The sequence below is a fragment of the Cucurbita maxima genome, unplaced genomic scaffold, assembly GCF_002738345.1.
Source record: "Cucurbita maxima cultivar Rimu unplaced genomic scaffold, Cmax_1.0 Cma_Scf00019, whole genome shotgun sequence".
Lineage (NCBI taxonomy): Eukaryota > Viridiplantae > Streptophyta > Magnoliopsida > Cucurbitales > Cucurbitaceae > Cucurbita > Cucurbita maxima.
The window spans coordinates 2,526,140-2,545,631 of record NW_019272035.1 but is presented as its reverse complement, the minus strand read 5'-3'; the positions used below and the strand labels follow the sequence as shown (position 1 = coordinate 2,545,631).

Genomic DNA, 19,492 nt, shown 5'->3' with positions numbered 1-19,492 from the left:
TTCCTAAGCTACACCTTATGTTTACTCGATCCATAAACTCAACTTAGGATCATGATGCATAAGTCTTAAATTATCTTTCTTGACCCTGTTAGGGCCGTCAATTCTTATAGTTATTTTTTAGGGACTAAATGGACATAAATCTTAAAGTTTAGGGTCTAAACTTATACTTTATCCAACATCTAACCACGATAATTAAACAAGTGTTATACAAACGTACCATTTAAAGATTTTGAATAGCATATTGTTAGATTAATAACAAGCCATGACATGATGTGGGGTGGCTACTCATTTGTTCATCCATATCACACATCTCAAGCACTTTCCTTTGATGAACAAATCAAAAGCTTCATTGATATCTCCAAAACCTATCTCGTGTGTGACAAATTTATCCAACTCAAGTTTCTGATGGTCAAAAATTTTAAAATCATTAAGATGCTTGAATTTATACGTAATATTAATAGCAAAAAAGCAATAGTAAGTTACCTTTTCTGTATACCATTTAATGAGAGTGTGGATATCTGATTTAGGCTTCAATCCTCCGTATAATGATCCCATAATAGTCTTCCCACGTAAAAGGATATCAAAAAAGTTTAAACTCAAAACTGCGCCGGGCTTTTCCACTCCTAACACGATTGTTTTTCCCCAACCCTGAAGACAAATACGAGTTGGAGAACAGTTAAAATGAATGGTTGCACTTATATTTCAAACTTATGAAATCATATGAACGACTTAAAAAAAGGGCCGGGAATTGAAAAGAGCAAAGCTCATTTTTCTTTCATGGTATAAAAAAGGGCTAGTTCGTCAAAAGTTCAATTACTTCCCGAACGAAGTTCAGAATCAACCAGGGTTCATAGAATGAGAGAGTGCACAATTGGGCCGCAACCCCACTTTTTTGTTTGTAACGAGAGAGATCGAATGGAGTTTTTCGTGATGCTCGAGAGAAAGGAATAAAAAACATTTTGAGTCTTTTTTGTACAAAATAAGGTATTTTAATCCTGCCAGTTTTAAGATACAATTCAGCCGGTGACCATTATGGTATTCATGGGTATGAAAATTACAACCTTCTAATTGACCCTAAGGTACTCTTAGATTGAAATAGTCATTCGTGTTGTTGTTTTAAAGGGAAAGATTTTTAAGATTAAATGAAAGTTGCATATTACGCTTCTTAAGTCGACATTTTTTGTATTTTAGATTTGCATATTAGAGTCATTCAAATAGTATTGATCAAGTTATCTTGTGAATTGATTCGAATAATAAGTTTAGAAACAAGTTTTCTTTGATTCGAATAATAAGTTTAGAAACAAGTTTTCTTTTACTTTTGATATTGACCATCATAATAATCCGTTCAAAAACTTGTTTCTGAATTGATTCTTTATCATTTTTAGATATCTCGTTTTTTTGAAAGAAATATTGTTAGATCCCATTCTTAGAGTTTCCTATACCAATTTCATAGTTAGAAGAAGATATTAGTAATAAAATTTAAAGGGAGAAGGATTGGAGGACCTGTCTGCAGCATGCAAAGGCTTCCTGAACTAAGGAAGCCATTCCAACACATTCAAAGCAGTAATCTGCACCCCCACCCGTCATTTCATTAATGACCTGAAAACAAGTTTTCAATGCTTATAAGAACGTAACACGACAAGAATCTATAATATATAGATTAGGTTAAGTGCATTACCCTGATAACAATTTGATATAATATGCGGTGTAATAATTACAAATGATCTGATTTAAATTCTTCATATAGATATATGCGAGTTGAGGTTTATATAACCACCTGGGTTATTCGCTTATCACAAATTGAAGGCTCTGATACCATTTGGAAGTTGAGTACTTACATGAATACCCTAGCTCAGTCACAAATAATCTTTTCTAGAAAAAGTTATTTATATTAGATTTTTTACCCCGATTGCAATAAATAATTTACCAGTAATTTACATGATCGAAAAATTAAAGAAAATTAAAAAAGGAAACGATAAGATAAGAATTGAAAAGAGGAAAAGAAGACGAGGGAGGAGAATAATAAGAATATGTCAGGAAAGATTCATTTAAGTTTGCTTAAATTTTACAAATCAAATCATGTATAAACTCGAACTCGAAAGATTTTTTAGATGTCTCAATTATGTGTTCATTTCCTTCCAAATATCAGATCCATTTGCAGACCACCTTTTTTAAAGACTAAAAAAAAAAAGAATAATTTCGTGTTTATCTCCGATAAACCCAGAGGCTAGCCTAATAGTGGGTAGCAACTCATCCTATATAGGATATGGAGGAATTCTAAAACAGTCCTTTGACAAGAAAGAATCCAAGAGATATGGAATTCTACTAAAAAAATTACTCAACAGTAGGGAAAGAAATACACGGATTCCAGAGCATCCAAATTTGTTTTAGAGAAGATGGGACGAATCTTGTATCTAAACAAATTTGTGCTAGATGACAACAATTTTATCTTGCTTCCATTTTCAAATTTTATCTATAGAAGGGATCGAAAAAACATATTCTCATCGGTACTCTTCTATATCCCAGAAGATCTTTATAATCCAGAAGATTCTATAATTTCATCTTGTCGATACCAAATCTGTTGAAATTACTCATATTCCGAGTTGCGATGATCCCTCAAAAATCGCGTACTCAAAATTAAAAATATTCAAAGCCATGAATGAGACGTATTGAAATCAAGATCTAGAAGAATTTTTCAAAACCTTTTGTTCAGATAGCATGATTCAATGGCATTTAGTATCAAAACTACTAGCTTGTTGTTCATTCAATTCTGTCAGAATACTCCTAAATTCAATTATGCAGGTTAATCGTGGAATATCTTTAGATCTGACAAATATATATTTACCGTTCCAATACAAGAATCATTCCACGACTTTAATCAAATTATCTTCAAAAACTTATTTCCCATACACTAGGAGCTTTAGTGTATATTTTCAAATTCCTTGTATTCTAAGTTAGAATTTCGAGATAAAAGAAACGGAAGATCGAATAAAATAAATCTACAAGGTAATCAAAATCAAAGGGTGGAATAAATACACTTTTATACTAGATCTCAAATCTAAGATTTATGTAAAAAGAAAACCTAGTTTCTCAATTCAAAGTCTAGAGTCTAGATTGTTGCAGCATTAGCGCATACAACTTCAATTTCCAAAAGCTTAGCCACATTGGTCGGTTCAACATCTTTTCTCACAATTTTAAAACATGTCTCCTAGAAAGAGATTTCTACACTCTTATAAAGAATTCTTCGTTCCCCTCTCCAACCAATGTGGGATCTCATAATCCATCCCCTTGAGGACCTGGTGTCCTCACTAGCACATCGCTTGATGTCTGGCTCTGATACCATTTGTAACAGTTCAAGTCCATTGTTAGTAGATATTGTCTTCTTTGGCCCGTTACGTATCGCCTTCAGCCTCATAGTTTTAAAATGCGTCTATTAAGGAGAGGATTCCACACCCTTACAAGAAATGTTTCGTTCCGCTCTCCAACCAACGTGAGATCTCAAAATCCACCCCCTTGGAAGGCCACGTCCTCACTGACACACCGCCTGATGTCTGACTCTAATACCATTTGTAACAATCCAAGCCCCCCACCGCTACTAGATATTGTCCGCTTTGACTTGTTACTTATTGTCATCGGCCTCCAATTTTAAAATACGTCTAGTATGGAGAGGTTTCCACACACTTATAAAAAATGTTTCGTACCCTTCTCCAACCAATCTGAGATCTCCCACTCATAAATTCTCGTCAAAGAAAGTTCATCAATGAAATTGATTATCACACGACCATTGTGAATATCTAACCTCAACATCGGTAGACGTCAAAGTTATTTTTGTTTAATATAATAAAATTCAACCTCGATTCAACTCGACTTCTACCATTATTTAGAAATCATATGCTTCCTATATGGGATTAACCATTCATTCCTTTCTTAAGGTTGCAAGTTTGATGAGTATATACGAGACTGAACCACATTGATAACTTACATACCTGGCTCACAGATTTATCCTCAAGCCTCCCAGAATTCAAGAACTCAGTGACTCCAAACTTTTTGGCTGCAAAAAATGAACACACTTTTATAACAACTTCATTAATAATGATTCAACCATATCATTTCAAATAACTTTGGAAGTTTTCACAAACAAATAATCAAACAATAAAATATTTGAGAAGAAACAAAGACACTTGCACGACCCCTAATCCACCCCGTTTTGAAGCTCAGAGTCCTTACTGGCACACCACTGCATTTTCACCCCCTTCAGGGCTCAGCTTCCTCGCTGGCACATTGGCCTGTGTCTGACTCTGATACCATTTGTAACAACTCAAGCCCACCGCTAGTAGATATTGTCCTCTTTAGGCTTTTCTTTTCAGGTTTCCCTTCAAGATTTTAAAACGCGTCTGCTAGAGAGAGGGTTTCACACCCTTATAAATAATGTTTCGTTCTCCTCCTCAACTGATGTGGGATCTCACAATCCACCCCCCTTCGGGGCCCAGCGTCTTCGTTGGCACTTGTTCCCTTCTCCAATCGATGTGAGACCCCCCAAATCCACCCTCATTCGAGACCCAACGTCCTTGCTGGCACACTGCCTCGTGTCCACTCCCTTCGGGTCTCAGAGCCTCCTTGCTGGCACATTGCCCAATATCTACCTCTGATACCATTTGTAACAGCCCAGCTCACCACTAGAACGTATTGTCCTCTTTGAGCTTTTTCTTTCAGACTTCCCCTTAAGATTTTAAAACGCGTTTGCTAGGGAGAGGTTTCCACACCCTTATAAAAAAATGTTTCGTTCACCTCCCCAACTGATTGAGATCCTTTCTAGCTAATCAATTTGAATGTTTAATTTGTTTTTCATCATTTGTTCTTCATACTCAACACATAATAAACATTAGGAAAAAAAAAACTCCCCTACTAAATATATGAATCCCTTATGAACATGCTTCATCTATTATTACACCTGTTTCAACTTTAAACAAGGATTTGATTACTATAATACTATATAAAAGCACTTACCAACTTCAAATTTATCTGGGTTGATATCTATCCCAATGATCCTGCTTGCTCCACATAGTCTTGCTCCTTCAGCTACCTATAACAACAATACTAAACCATGAAGTTTTCAAAGTAGCCTGTCAAGGTTTTACTGAAATGAATCATTAATGGACTCATACAGCTAAACCTATGGACCCCAGCCCAAAAATGGCCACAGTGGATCCCTTCTTCACATTTGCTGTTTTCCATGCCGCACCAACCCCTATAAACACATGTTAAAGCAATATTTATGAGACAATGTATGTGAGACCCTGCATCGGTTGGGAAGGAGAACGAAACATTCTTCATAAGAGTGTGGAAACCTCTCCCTAGAAAACGAATTTTAAAAACCTTGAGGAGAACCCCGAAAGGGAAAGTCCAAAGAAAACAATATCTGATAGTAATGGACTTGGGCTGTTACAAATGATATCAGAGCTTGACACAAGGCAATGTGCCAGCGAGGAGGTTGAGCCCCGAAGGGGAGTGGACACGAGGCAGTGTGCCAGTAAGGACGCTGGGCCCCGAAGGGGGGTAGATTGTGAGATCCCACATTGGTTGGGGAGTAAAACGAAACATTCTTTATAAGGGTGCGGAAACCTCTCCCTAACCGATGCGTTTTAAAAACCTTGAGGAGAAGCCTAAAAGGGAAAGCCCAAAGAGGACAATATCTGATAGCGGTGGGCTTTGACTGTTACAAATGGTATCAGAGCCAGACACAGAGCGATATACCAGCGAGGAGGCTAAGCCCGGAAGGGGGTGGACACAAGGCAGTGTGTCAGCAAAGACGCTGGGCCCCGAAGGGGGGTGGATTGTGAGATCCTACGTTGGTTAGGGAGGAAAACAAACCATTCTTTATAAGGGTGTGGAACCCTCTCCCTAACCGACGCGTTTTAAAAACCTTGAGGAGAAGTCTGAAAGGAAAATCCCAAAGAGGACAATATCTACTAGTGGTGGGCATGAGCTATTACAAATGGTATCAAAACCAGACACAGGGTAATGTGTTAGCGAGGAGGATGAGCCTTGAAGGGGGTGGACACGAGGGGGTGTGCCAGTAAGGACACTAGGCTCTGAAGGGGGTGGATTGTGAGATCCCACATCAGTTGGAGAGAAAAACGAAACATTCGTTATAAGGGTGTGGAAACCTCTCCCTAGCAGACACATTTTAAAATCCTTGAGGAGAAACCCGAAAGGAAAAGTCCAAAGAGGAAAATATCCGCTAGCGGTGGCCTTAGCCCATTAGATCGTGAATGCTCTCTACAATGGAAAGTAATGGATTAGACAGTCACCTGTTGCAACCCCACAACTAAGGAGGCATGCCCTGTTTGGAGGGATAGCAGGATCTACTTTGATGACATAGGCCACATCTACAACGGTGTATTCACTGAAACTTGAAACATACAGAAAATGATGAATAACCTTTCCATTGAGATCTGTGAATCTGCTTGTCCCACATCGGGGCATTCCGGGAGACATGCTGAAAGGGAATTTTGAACAAAGATTGCTGTTATTTGATAAGCAATCTTCACAATCCCCACAGTCAGCCATGAATGTTGGGATTACTGTATCTCCTTCCTTAACTTCATTCACATCCTCCCCTACACTCTCCACCACCCTGCAACATCAAACACTAAGATCAACTGCCAAATAAGCAGAATCACGGTTGAGGATTGTTGGGAGAGGAGTCCCACGTCGGCTAATTAAAGAGTCGGGCCTCGATTAAGGGGAGGTTGTTTGAGGGCTCTAATAGGCCTCAGAGGAGGCTCTATAGTATACTTTGTTCGAAGGGAGGATTGTTGAGGATTACTGGGAGAGGAGTCTCACATCAGCTAATTAAGAGGTTGATCGTGAGTTTATAAAATAAGGAATACATCTCCATTGACCAAAAGCAAAGCCAGGAGAGCTTAGGCTCAAAGCGGACAATATCATATCATTGTGAAGGTTCGTGATTCCTAACAAGAACTCAAGATATGAAACTCACCCGAACGCTTCATGGCCAAGAATTCTTGGAACAATCCCCAGAGGATCCTTCAAAAATCCAAGAAACAGAGTAATAAATTACTTGATTCTACAAAAACTACACTATGAAATGAGAAGGAACCCAACAAGACGAACCTTCAACTTCCAAAGGGAAATATCAGTATGACATAAAGAGGTGCATATTATCCGGATTCGAACTTCACGAGCCATTGGCGGCGCAACTAATATCTCCTCAATCACTAGTGGTTCGCCGGGCTTCCGGCAGACGGCAGCTAAAAAATTTCAAACCCCATTGAAACATCAAACACTTCAAAGGGGATGAGAAACAGATTTCTTCTAAAAACCTAATTTGGAAGCGCACATAGTTATATTGAAGGAGTACCTCTACAGCGGATTGGCTGAAGTCCGGTTGCCGCCGACGGTTTTTCTTCCATGACTGTGGTCGGAGAGAGGAACGCCGTCTTCTCTGAGAGCTGTGAAAGAGACACAGTGCTGACTGACAAAGACAGCCTTGAGCTGTTATTAAAATGTTTGGGATAAGATATCAATAATGCCAAGTGAGAAAATATTGTGTGGCTTGCATTTCATCTATCTTGTATCAAGATGATCTAGCTGTCATAATTAGTATAGAGACACTCATTATCTAGCCCATATACTCATGATTTGTTTAAAAAAATTATGGGTGATTTGTTTCAACCGTTGAATTCTATGGTATACCATAGTTTATAACGAGCGCTCTACCATCTGGAATTACATACCCTTTTGATGTAAATCGTAAATTCAAAACTAAGATAACGAACTTTTATTATACATTATTTGAGAAATTAAATTTTTAAAATTAGAAGTAAAAAAAGTTTTTGGTAAATCTTACTCTAATCGTGAGGGGGTTTTAAGAGGAAGCATGGAACAAACTTTCTTCCAAATTGCTCAAACACTTAGAACTTGCATATTAGTAAATAAGTATCCTCAACATTACAAGATAGACAACACGTAGAGTAGAGGAAATAAACAAAGTGCATTATAAAGTTTTTGGATAGACATAATTGTTGACGAGTAAGAGCCAAGCCATGCCATGATCATGGGGTGGCTACTCATTTCTTCATCCATATCACACATCTCAAGCACTTTCCTTCCATTAGCAAATTAAAAGCTTGATTGATGTCTTCGAAACCTACTTCGTGTGTCACAAATTTATCCAGCTCAAGTTTCTGATAGTCAAAGATTCTAAAATCAATAAAATGGTAGGATTTATATGGAATATTCGCATAAAAAAGCAATACGAAGTTACCTTATCTGTGTACCATTTAAGAAGGGTGGGAACATCTGATTTAGGCTTCAATCCTCCATATAACGAACCCATAATAGTCTTCCCATGAAAAAGGACATCATAAGAGCTAAAACTCAAAATTGCACCCGGTTTGTCCACTCCTACCACAATTGTTTTTCCCCAACCCTAGAGCCAAATAGAAGTTGAAGAAATAAATGTTTAAAAGTTCTAAAATAGTTTTTGCAATTTTCGCGAAATGTTTCTGGTTTATTGAAGAGAGTAGTTAAGAGTTACATCAGTAACAAAACGTGTTTCCTGCGCGTCAGCTGAAAAAGCCCTTTACCTTTCGAGTAATAAGGTTAGTTTCATAGTTCCAACCTAAATAAGGCTATTTGATACCTTATTGGAGCTACCCACTTCGATCGCAGGATATGGAAGCATATTTATTACACTCTATCCAATTGATAGATACCATAGAAAAGGTATAATCAAGGTGAACAAAGAAAATGTAAACAGAGAAGGATTGGAGGACCTTTCTGCAGCATGCAAATGCTTCCTGAACTAAGGAAGCCATTCCAACACATTCAAAGCAGTAATCTGCACCCCCATCAGTCATTTCATTAATTACCTGATCACCATTGACATTCAGAAGGGGTTATGAAAAGAAGGTTATTTACTAAGAATCAATCTTACCATGGTTACAAATTCACAAATGCATAATAATAGCACTTTCAATGCTGATAAAAGCCTCAACAAAAAATATACACAGCACAAAATAACATTCTTTAAGAAAAATTGCTTAAACAATTATGAAGGGGAAGAAATTATTTGTTACTAAGATCATCGGTTTGATGGGAAAATGGAACTGAACCACAGTCAATCTCATCAATAACTAACATACCTGGCTCACATGTTTATCCCCGAGGCTTCTAGAATTAACAAACTCAGTGACTCCAAACTTTTTTGCTGCATTTGGGAAATATTACTACTTAGTTAATGATAATTTGATATTAAATGCTTATCGTAGACTAAAGTTCAAAGAACAATGCATACACATGATTAAGCACTTAACTTGAAACGCATGGCTCCTTCAATGGAGAGGAGCTTCAGGATTTTATAACCATAGTATCCTTTATTCAAGAGAGGGAAATTAATGAACGAAAATAAAAGTACTTGCCAGCTTCAAATTTATCAGGGTTGATATCTATCCCAATGATCCGGCTTGCTCCACATAGTCTTGCTCCTTCAGCTACCTATAACAACAATAGTAAACCATGAAGTTTTCAACGTAGCCTGTCGGTTTTACTGAAGTGAATCATTAATGAGTTCATACAGCTAAACCTATGGACCCCAGTCCAAAAATGGCAACAGTGGATCCGTTCTCCACATTTGCTGTTTTCCATGCCGCACCAACCCCTATAAACACATGTTGAGCAATATTTATGAGACAGTGTGTGTAAGATCCCCAACGAAACATTCTTTATAAGGGTGTGGAAACCTCTTCCTAGCAAACGCATTTTAAAAACTTTGAGGGGAAGCCCGAAAGAGAAAGTAAAAACTTTGAGGGGACACCCAAGAGGGAAAGTCTAAATAGGGCAATATCTACTAGCGGTAGTCTTGAAGGGATTGAATTGTTACAAATGGTATCAAAGCTAGACACCGGCGATGTACTAGCAAGGAGGCTGAGCCCCAAAGGAAGGTGGATTGGAGGGTCCCACATTGATTAGAGAAGGGAACGAGTGCCAGAGAGGACGTGGGCCCCAAAGGGGAGTGGATTGTGAGATCCCACATTGGTTAGGGAGGAGAACAAAACATTCTTAAGGGTGTGGAAACCTCTCCCTAGCCAATGCCGCGTTTTAAAAACCTTGAGGAGGCCCGAAAAAAAAAACCTAAAAAAGACAATATTCGCTAGCGGTGTTCTAAAAAAAAACCTAAGAAAGTAAAAACTTTGAGGGGACACCCAAAAGGGAAAGTCTAAATAGGGCAATATCTACTAGCGGTGGTCTTGAAGGAATTGAATTGTTACAAATGGTATCAAAGCTAGACACCGGCGATGTACCAGCAAGGAGGCTGAGCCCCAAAGGAAGGTGGATTGGAGGGTCCCACATTGATTAGAGAAGGGAACGAGTGCCAGAGAGGACATTGGGCCCCAAAGGGGAGTGGATTGTGAGATCCCACATTGGTTAGGGAAGAGAACAAAACATTCTTAAGAGTGTGGAAACCTCTCCCTAGCCGATGCTGCGTTTTAAAAACCTTGAGGAGGCCCGAAAAAAAAAACCTAAAAAAGACAATATTCGCTAGCGGTGTTCTCCACAATGGAAAGTAATGGATTAGACAGTGACCTGTTGCAACCCCACAACTAAGAAGGCATGCCCTGTTTGGAGGTATTGCAGGATCAATTTTCAGTACATTGGCAATATCTACCACTGTGTATTCAGTGAAACTTGATACAGACAGAAAATGATGAAGAACATCCCCATTGATATCGGTGAACCTGCTCGTCCCACAGCGAGGCATCCCCGGAGCTATCTTGAAAGGGAGTTTAGAACAGAGATTGCTTTTCACTGATAAGCAATCTGCACACTCCCCACAGTCAGCCATGAATATTGGGATGACAGTATCTCCTTCCTTAACTTCATTGACATCCTTCCCTACACTCTCAACCACTCTGCAACATGAAGCAGTTCATGAAATTATATAAATCTGGAGCAGGTCTCTTTTTTTCCTTTTTCTTTTTTCTTTTCAATAATATTACTTCAGGAATTCAGATAGAAAGCATAAACAGATAAAGAGATGTGGTATGAATAGAATTCTTAAACAATATGCATATGGTAGAGTCGAATCAACTATTAATGGAATGACACTAAATTAATAAATGTTTTAGTGCACGAGAAGTCTAAGAACATGTTTTTCATATGAGGTCATCTTGGGCGGCAAGTTCAATCTAAATCAGTGTATACAATAAATAATCCACATGAATTTCACAATGCAGCGTCCAGCAAGAGCTTATCTGAAAATTACCAAGAAATTCAGAACATTTGGGAATCAATTAGCACCATTTTCTAGGTTTTCATAATCCAAGGTCCTTCCATCGCTATATCAAATGCAAATTGCAGATTCAGAGTATCGGAAACATCAATATCGAATTTTATTCAACAAGATTGAATTACTCCAAAATAATTCGCCAGTCGGCAGAATAATTTAAAGGCGAGTGAACAAAGATGTGGAACTCACCCAATAGCTTCGTGGCCAAGAATTCTAGGAACAATCCCCGGAGGATCCTTCGGAAATGGAATATCCAAAAATTGAATAAGAAATCACTCCATTCTACAAAACCTACAACTTAAAATCACATGACGAACCTTCAACTTCCAGAAGGTAATATCACTCAGACACAAAGAGGTGCATGTTATCCGAATTCGAACTTCACGAGCCCTAGGCGGTGCCACAATTATCTCCTCGATCACTAATGGCTCACCAGGCCTCCGGCAGACAGCAGCTAACAAATTTCAAAAGCGCTGAAACATCAAACATTTCAAAGGAATGAGGAAGGGAGATTCAAACCGAAAGCATTCTGGATAACATAGAAGTACCTCTACAGCGGATAGACTGGACTCCGGTTGCCGCCGACGATTCATCCATGAGGGAGATCTGAAAGCTCGGAGAGGATACAGCGTCGTCTTGGGACCGTGTCAGAGGGGGCCTTAGGTTCATCGGTTCTATAGTTAAAATCCATGATTTGAAGAGAGGAATTAATTCACGTTTTTCATGCTTTCAAATTATTTGTTTCTTATTTTCTCTCTCTTCTTATTCTTTTATTTATTTATTTATTTATTTCATTTCTTTCCCCACTTCTTTATTTTTCTCCACACTATATTTATTTTTAATTATTTTTCATTTTTTTATTAAGCTAAATTAATAAAAAATAGTATAAATTTTATATTTTATCTAAAAAAAATAACTTACATTTAAAGATTTCAATAATACCTTTAAACTTTAAAAATCGATACTACTTTAAAATTGTATTTTTATTATTATTGTTATTTTATTTTTTTCGTAATAAAAAATTATTTTTATCTCCCCATCATTTTTAAATTAAAATAGATGTATTTTAGGTTTTAATTTTAGAATATTAAAAATATATTTTGAGGTAATTTTGAATATACTCTAAAAAGTATTTATCTAGCTAGAGTATTTCTATCCCTAAAAGATCAAATAATCGAGTCCCTCAATTTTTTTTAAAATTTTGCAGGTCAATTTTATGAGTTAATTGAGTACGAGTTTTCGCAAGAGTTTTGATAAAATTCATTAGTTAAATTAGCTAGTGAATTTAACAATTAAAATGTGTTCGAGTCTAATGGAACCACCATTCAAGACGAAGCTTAAAGTTTAAACCGAAAATTGATATAACTGTTAAATAAACACGACTCTCTACAGTGATCTCTAAATTAGTCGTGATGTGGGACTTTTATCATCCAATCATAACATCTAAAACTTATCGTTTAAATTGTTTTTTCTTTTTTCTTTTTTTTTTAATCATAAATATTACACTTATACGTTAAAAACAAAAAATAATGTGTTAGTGTCTCGAGTTTAGGGTTTAAGATTTAGTGACACATAGCTAAGAAATATAAAGTAGATGACACCTTACAAATTTTTTCGTTTTTAGCACAAATCGTATCTCTCATGTCTATCACTCTTGCCCATATTAATTAAATCAAGTCCTTATATTTGGGTTGTGCTTACAATAATATACATATGAACAACGCTATACAACTAAGATCGAAGCTTGGCGCTACCTCAACGTCTTATTAAAATTGTCCAAGTAAAAACTAAATTATAATTGAACTATTCGAAAATTTTAGGAATTTTTTAATACATGTTTTAGGAATTAATTAAACTATTTCAAAACATAAGGGGCCATGGCTGCTGGAGCCGAAGCGTTTGGAGTGTAGGTATTTTTTTTTTTTAGTAAAACGTAAATGCACGACCTCCTTACAAATTAAGAAAATGTATGTTCGATGTTCGAGACTATTTATGCATGACAAAGATTTGCATCGCTAAACGGAAAATTAGGAAAGGGGTGGGGAGAGATTTTTTTTATTAGTCAAATGGGACTCTTATTAGTCAAATGGGACCAATGACATGAATTACAATCTTGTTTCCAAACCAACAACATAAAGTAATTGGATGTACATAAATGGTTATAGCAAAACTTCTATTATTCGCAAATGAACAATGTAAAGTTCATTGAATGTACAGAAATGGCTATCACAGAGTTTCTGTTATTTGTACAAACAGATACTCTAGAAAGAACATTTTAACGCGGTGCTAATGATCTAATAACTATCTTTGTAGCTTCATAATGTTTTAGTTTATGCTCCTACCTATTATTTGGATATACCAAGAAAGATGTACGGTCTAATGAGACTACTACAAAGTATTTACTCATGGGTGGGACATGTTCTATTCTAGTTCATCGCTTTTCTTGACTATATTCCAAAGAAAGAACGGGGCAAAGATGGAAGTGGCAATTTTTCGGAAGAAAAGTTCAAATACTTAGGGTTACACGGTACTACGCACGCATAAAAACTCATAATTTTTTTAGTTTTAAATAACCATGATAGTTCAGATACCATGTTACATGTCCCTCAACTATTACACCATACAATAACTATGATCTCTAGCATTTGACATCAGGAAATCCGTAGAATATTTATTGTTCTAGTTGAGATCCATAATCACTGGATAAGCTAAGAGCAGAGCTCTCAAATATTTGACTGCAGGAAAGAAGCCAACAAACAAGTTCCCCAACCAAATTTATCTCAGGAAATGCACTAAATATGATAAAAATAACGTCAAGAAATTTGCACCTGGGTATTGATTCTAATAAGAATTCTCTGCAGACAGCTCTGTAAGTTCAAAATTCAAACTACTTTCTTCCCCTGCTAAGCCTCTGCAGGTGGTAATTAATGCTACCCCAAGGCTTCCTGTTTCTGTTGGACTGCTCACATAAAGAGAGACCAAAAAGCAAATAACTATCACATTGTAGAGTTTTAAAATGGCCGAAGAACTTAATGAAGAGTATACGAAATTCTTGAATTTATATCGAAAAGCAACTATCACATTGTAGAGTTTTAAAATGGCCAAGAAATTCTCGAATTATATCGAAAAGCAAGTAACTATCACATGGTAGAGTTTTAAAAAAGCCAAAGAACTCAATGAAAAGTATACAAAATTCTCAAATTATATCGAAAAGGAAGTAATTATCACATGGTAGAGTTTTAAAATGGCCAAAGAAATCAATGAAGAGTAAATAATTCTCGAATTATATCAACGAGTAGCAGAAAGTCACCTGAGCATCCATGCAAGTATTTAGAAGTTCCTTATGTCTGGTGCACTTCTCGTCATTGTTATGATTAAGAGCCATGCAATTGAGAAATGATATCATTTCCTTCATGCAAGGTTTGCTAAGAGTGCCGAACTTCTTTGGGTTGATGTATAAAGTACCAGCTTTCCTACCCATCGATACAGACTACAAGCCGAAAATAAATGGCGGTTAGACTCGATGTTGCCATTAAGAATGTAACAAAAAAAGGAACCATATGAAGAATATGAAACGATCAAACACTGGCCTAATTTAGACAAAGGTGTAGAAAATTCCCGAGTTCCAACTCCTTAGAAATAGCAAAAGACAATTAGCACACAAAGGAGAAAAATACAACAATGCAGAAAAACACAATTAATTCAATCCAAAGGGAAATGCCCTTCTTTGTTCCTCCTCTTGGTTCTTCTGTTTCACAGTCTATTCTCTTTCTCTCTCAACCACAAGTGTTGTTAAATGATAATCATGTGAGATCTCACATTGGTGGGAGAGGGGAACAACGCACTCTTTATAAGGGTGTGGATCTCTCTCTCGCAGACATGATTTAAAAACTATTATGGAAGCTTGAAGGGAAAGCCCAAAGAGGACAATATCTGCTAGCGGGTGAGCTTAGGCATTACAAATGATATTAGAGCCAGACACCGGCCAATGTGCCAATGAGGAGGCTGAGCCCCGAAGGGGATGGACACGAAGCGGTGTGCCAACAAGGATGTTGGGCCCCGAAGGGGGTGAATTGGAGGGTCGCACATCAATTGGAGAAAGGAATGAGTGTCAGTGAGGACACTGGGCCCCGAAGGCGAGTGGATTGTGAGATCCCACATCGGTTGGGGAGGAGAACGAAAAATTCTTTACAAGGGTGTGGAAACCTCTCCCTAGTAGAGGTGTTTTAAAAACATTGGGGGGAAGCCCGAAAAGGAAAACTCAAAGGACATTAGCGGAGGGCTTGGGATATTACAAATCATGCCCTCAAGATGAAAAAGTCTTTCAACCGTACACCTATGGGGGCAGAGATTTGTGAAGCATGAAGGCATGGGGAATAAACACCGTGATGGTTCGTTCCTATGGGAGAAGACCTACTTGATTGTCCTTAACTTTCAGTGACTTTTATGGAAGGCTTTCTGCAGCCTCCTTCAACTTCTTTTTCTTTCATTTTTTTATTTCTAATATCATGAATGTTAAGGTCATTTTGCACGCACCTTGACTATTCTCATGGGACAACTATTGAGCCTACAACATTAGGGTACCAAAGGAGTTTATGCTAATTGATTGAGTAGTCATAGGAGTCGCCTTACCCTCGGCTTTGCTCCTACAAGTAATGACTTTTTGACATTGCTCGAGATTGCAGGAGGAAGATTTTCTAAAAAAAGCTGCTGAGTTTGCTTATGGATCCAAGTAAGCATTAAAACCTTCTATCAATTGTACTCGTATGATACTAAATCCTAGGTAGGTGGCCTCCATGCTTCGACCTATCTGTCACAAACATCAAAGGGTACACCCAAATAAACTCCCCTCCACTACTCTTAAAAGTGTAATGCCTCCCAAACTTCAAAATGAGTACAGAGGAAGGTTACGGTCCCTCACCCTTATCTCATTCCAAACCATACTAAGGCAAACAAGATACGATTGATAAACCAAAAAAACCAACTCTTGGCCACTATTATAAAATGCCAGAATAATGCCCACAAAATAAAAAGTCTTCTCTCACATCTCCTTCTTATCATTACCAAAGTCGCGAGGTTCAGCATCAACTAAAAAAAAATATGATGTTTTGGGGAAAAAAATAGTAAGTCTATACCCCAGTAAGTAATCTCTACTCGAGGAAACAAGCACCAGTATTGCACCACCACAAGTACAAAATCACCAGAACATGCATATTACATTAACCGTTGATAAGTCACCGTAACACAAAGTTCATACATAGTCAAGAAAGATACATGTCTCATATCAACAATTAGCACAATCTCATGCTTAACTTAATCAAAAGAGTGAACAAGTAACGTACACAACAGCGGTACTAAGCTTTATTGAACACATTACACTTTCCATATTCAGTCACCATAGGGTGGCAGCTCTCAGGATCCATCTTTGCAATTTCATCAGCTCAAAACTTCTAACCATATCGACCTCTATCAACTCTACTACAACACCCTTTTCAAACATAGTGATCCCTAGCCATTTACACAAGACCTCACTACTAAATCTCTGAACTCTTTTCTGGGTAGTACAACCGGTGACCATTCATACCCAAGACCTCGAATCTACCCACATCGGCTCTTAACCATTTATACCCAAGGTCTAATGCCACATTTCTCACTCCTTCAACTCTTGACCATTTACGCCTAAAACCCCAATGCCATTCCTTAATTTGGCCCTCAATCATTTATACACAATTCCTCAATACCACAAGTGACATATCAATCCTTGACCATATTACCCAACTGATATTCACATGCTTCTCTTAATTCATCCACAATAATTTCAGTACTCACAACCCAACTCCTATAATACGCTTTCAACCAAATACTCAAGTATCAATTTCAGAGAGCACTCAACATGTCAGCAAACTCCCAACGTATAGGAATGAATTAATATATAGCTAAATATGTCACCCAACATGGCACAACCACACATGAACAATCCAGCACACTATATCACATAATGATCAACAACAACGCCTATCTAGTACAACAATAATACCAAAAACATTCTGAAAGGAACCATGCTAACAATATTATTCAATAACATCCATAATTTATAAAACAGTTCAGTCACAAACATAACGAAACTTAGATAACAAGAAGCCCCACAAGTACGGATTACTTACTTCACTAACCACTCCTAAATCGAATCGCAACAATCAGGGAAACTTTCCAAGGGTTAAAAGTAGATCGAAAGTAAACTAAATTAAATGAAACGACCTTAAGAAGCTCAGAGAAGCTTATACCAACCGAAATTCCGATTCAGATATAGAGAGAATTCCCACTTCGGATCTGGTTTCTACGAAGTGTGGGTTTCGGGTCTGAAGAGAACTGAAGTCGTGGGTAAATAAGGGCGTGTAATCGCCGAAGAGAAGTCTCGAGAGAGAAAGACCAGATCGAGATGTGACGCCGCGCCGCTAATGGGTTCTGCTCGCCGGAGGCGGAGTTTCGAGAAGATTGCAGTCAAAGGAAGGAAGGGGAAACGGCAGAGAACTTCGCGTTGGAGAGAAAAGCAGGGTGCGTAGGGTTTTTTTTATTATTATTATTATTTTTTTTTTTTTACTTAATTCTCTTTTTTTTTTTCATTTTTCATTTTTCTAGTAAGATTTAATAGAGAATTTTATTTTCCAAAATTTTTAAAACTAAAAATGACATTTTGATATTAGTTTGTTGATCACAACGAGCCCTAGCTCGGTGGCTTAAAAGTCGAAGCGAGCTACATCTGAGTTAAACTTAGAGATGGAAGTCTTCTTTTTGTTTTTCGACGGTGAAGTAAGGCTAAGTTCATGAACTTATTATCATGTCGGAACAAGTTGATAGGATCCCCTTTTTTACGTCACTGTGTCCCTCCCGTGTGGCGACATGGGGGAGAAAAAAGGAAAGAGAGGGATGGAATTTTTCTCGCTTTTGGCATAGCGGGCCTCAGCTAGAGGCCCGCACAACGAGCTATTAGCTCAGTGGTAAAGCGCACCCTTGATAATTGCATCGTTATGCCTGGGCTATGAGAGCTCTCAGCCACATAGATAGTTCAATGTGCTCATCAGCGAGCTCAATTCAACTCCTTACATAGAGTAAGTTGTTTCGTGACATCTCACGCTGCTAAGTCACCACTCAACTTCCTCCCTCTTTTATTGAGGAAGTGGTTGTCGTGGCTGTCGTGGCAACCATCCATTGTCATAAATTCGTCTACTTTCATTTTTTCTTCCTTCTTTCAATTTCGACCTTATTTCTCTTTAATCTAACTCTCTTGTTCCCGAATAACTAGTGACCTTTGATTCATTAGTCAATGTCTTCCTTATGCCACCACACCCTTTGATATCACTCCTAGTGACTACATGTCGTCCACCCCACATCGCGTCAAGGTATGCACGCAAAGTAGATGATACTATTTTGTGACTTTTTCGTCGTGAAAAAAAGCGTCAGCATCGATCTAAAAAGTGTCAGTAGATACAAAACACATATTTCACATACTTACGTATCTCTCGAGTCTCTCGACACTAAACAAACCATCAATATAGCTGTTAAAAATATTAGCTCATCTTTTTCCGCCATATGGGAGTTGTAATTTGCAAAAAATAATTTACTATATAATTTCTTATAAGATTTTTTCTTTGAGCATCTATAAAACTATTATTGATATACTAAAATTAGAGACGTTGAAATCCGTCCCACAGACAGATTCACATCTCTTACAACCAACAGAGTCTTCTGTTCTTGGAGCCGAAGCTATTTGCTTAGCTTTACATCCGCCCCAAGGTATCATTTCTAATACATCTGTGGGGCAAGCTCGGACACATTGAGTACACCCTATACATGTATCATAAATCTTTACTGAATGTGACATTGGATCTAGAATTATTTTTTAAGACTATAAATTTTCGATCGAGTAAATTTGTAAATGAATTATATATTTAGATACCAGATGAGTCAATAATTGATCAGAATTTTTATAATCAATCTACTTTCAGATTAACTTATGTGATAGAACCCAGATATTTTCAAAATTGGGTTTCTGATTCGAATGGAGCAAAGATTATTAAAGGAAGCGGAGAGAGATCTCATTGTATAGACTAAACAGGGTTGCAGACGAAATTATATTCCTCATCCCTTATACCGAAGCTAAAATATAAAACTAACCAA

At 37.5% G+C, this 19,492-nt stretch overlaps 3 protein-coding genes across 6 annotated transcripts; all 3 read right to left on the bottom strand.

Moving 5' to 3' along the window:
• Positions 1-147: 147 nt before the first annotated feature.
• Positions 148-7,586, bottom strand: LOC111493980 (alcohol dehydrogenase-like 7). 2 transcript variants are annotated; one of them, XM_023143940.1, is made up of 10 exons: positions 7,391-7,586; positions 7,138-7,274; positions 7,004-7,050; positions 6,312-6,637; positions 5,166-5,248; positions 5,008-5,083; positions 3,987-4,051; positions 1,504-1,599; positions 484-648; positions 148-402 (listed from the first exon to the last, which is right to left on the bottom strand). In XM_023143940.1, exons 1-10 carry the CDS (start codon positions 7,434-7,436, stop codon positions 286-288), a joined length of 1,158 nt encoding a protein of 385 aa, XP_022999708.1. In that variant the 5' UTR covers positions 7,437-7,586; the 3' UTR covers positions 148-285. The 2 variants fall into 2 exon arrangements, with proteins under 2 accessions (XP_022999708.1, XP_022999707.1); XM_023143939.1 differs by having other exon boundaries at positions 7,385-7,584.
• Positions 7,587-7,925: 339 nt separating this feature from the next.
• LOC111493972 (alcohol dehydrogenase-like 7) lies at positions 7,926-11,996 on the bottom strand. The gene is made up of 10 exons (XM_023143929.1): positions 11,863-11,996; positions 11,632-11,768; positions 11,504-11,550; positions 10,612-10,937; positions 9,603-9,685; positions 9,447-9,522; positions 9,171-9,235; positions 8,802-8,897; positions 8,291-8,455; positions 7,926-8,210 (listed from the first exon to the last, which is right to left on the bottom strand). Exons 1-10 carry the CDS (start codon positions 11,981-11,983, stop codon positions 8,094-8,096), a joined length of 1,233 nt encoding a protein of 410 aa, XP_022999697.1. The 5' UTR covers positions 11,984-11,996; the 3' UTR covers positions 7,926-8,093.
• Positions 11,997-13,849: 1,853 nt separating this feature from the next.
• LOC111494031 lies at positions 13,850-17,896 on the bottom strand. Of its 3 annotated transcripts, none has more exons than XM_023144018.1 (3): positions 17,603-17,896; positions 14,625-14,804; positions 13,850-14,273 (listed from the first exon to the last, which is right to left on the bottom strand). In XM_023144018.1, exons 2-3 carry the CDS (start codon positions 14,793-14,795, stop codon positions 14,202-14,204), a joined length of 243 nt encoding a protein of 80 aa, XP_022999786.1. In that variant the 5' UTR covers positions 14,796-14,804; positions 17,603-17,896; the 3' UTR covers positions 13,850-14,201. The 3 variants fall into 3 exon arrangements, with proteins under 3 accessions (XP_022999786.1, XP_022999788.1, XP_022999787.1); XM_023144020.1 differs by having other exon boundaries at positions 17,573-17,895; XM_023144019.1 differs by having other exon boundaries at positions 17,599-17,895.
• Between the last annotated feature and the right edge of the window lie 1,596 nt (positions 17,897-19,492).

Bases quoted from the DNA above. Each gene is read 5' to 3' on its own strand.
- LOC111493980 (XM_023143939.1), bottom strand. From the start codon at position 7,436: ATGGAAGAAAAACCGTCGGCGGCAACCGGACTTCAGCCAATCCGCTGT. The intron at 5,249-6,311 runs GTGACTGTCTAA...ATGTGTTTATAG, and splicing joins TAGTTGTGGGGTTGCAACAG to GGGTTGGTGCGGCATGGAAA. The intron at 4,052-5,007 runs GTAAGTGCTTTT...CATTTTTTGCAG, and splicing joins CCCAGATAAATTTGAAGTTG to CCAAAAAGTTTGGAGTCACT.
- LOC111493972 (XM_023143929.1), bottom strand. From the start codon at position 11,983: ATGAACCTAAGGCCCCCTCTGACACGGTCCCAAGACGACGCTGTATCC. The intron at 11,769-11,862 runs GTACTTCTATGT...GAAATTTGTTAG, and splicing joins CCAGTCTATCCGCTGTAGAG to CTGCTGTCTGCCGGAGGCCT. The intron at 11,551-11,631 runs GTTCGTCATGTG...CCATTTCCGAAG, and splicing joins TTACCTTCTGGAAGTTGAAG to GATCCTCCGGGGATTGTTCC.
- LOC111494031 (XM_023144018.1), bottom strand. From the start codon at position 14,795: ATGGGTAGGAAAGCTGGTACTTTATACATCAACCCAAAGAAGTTCGGC. The intron at 14,274-14,624 runs GTGACTTTCTGC...TTATGTGAGCAG, and splicing joins ATACTTGCATGGATGCTCAG to TCCAACAGAAACAGGAAGCC.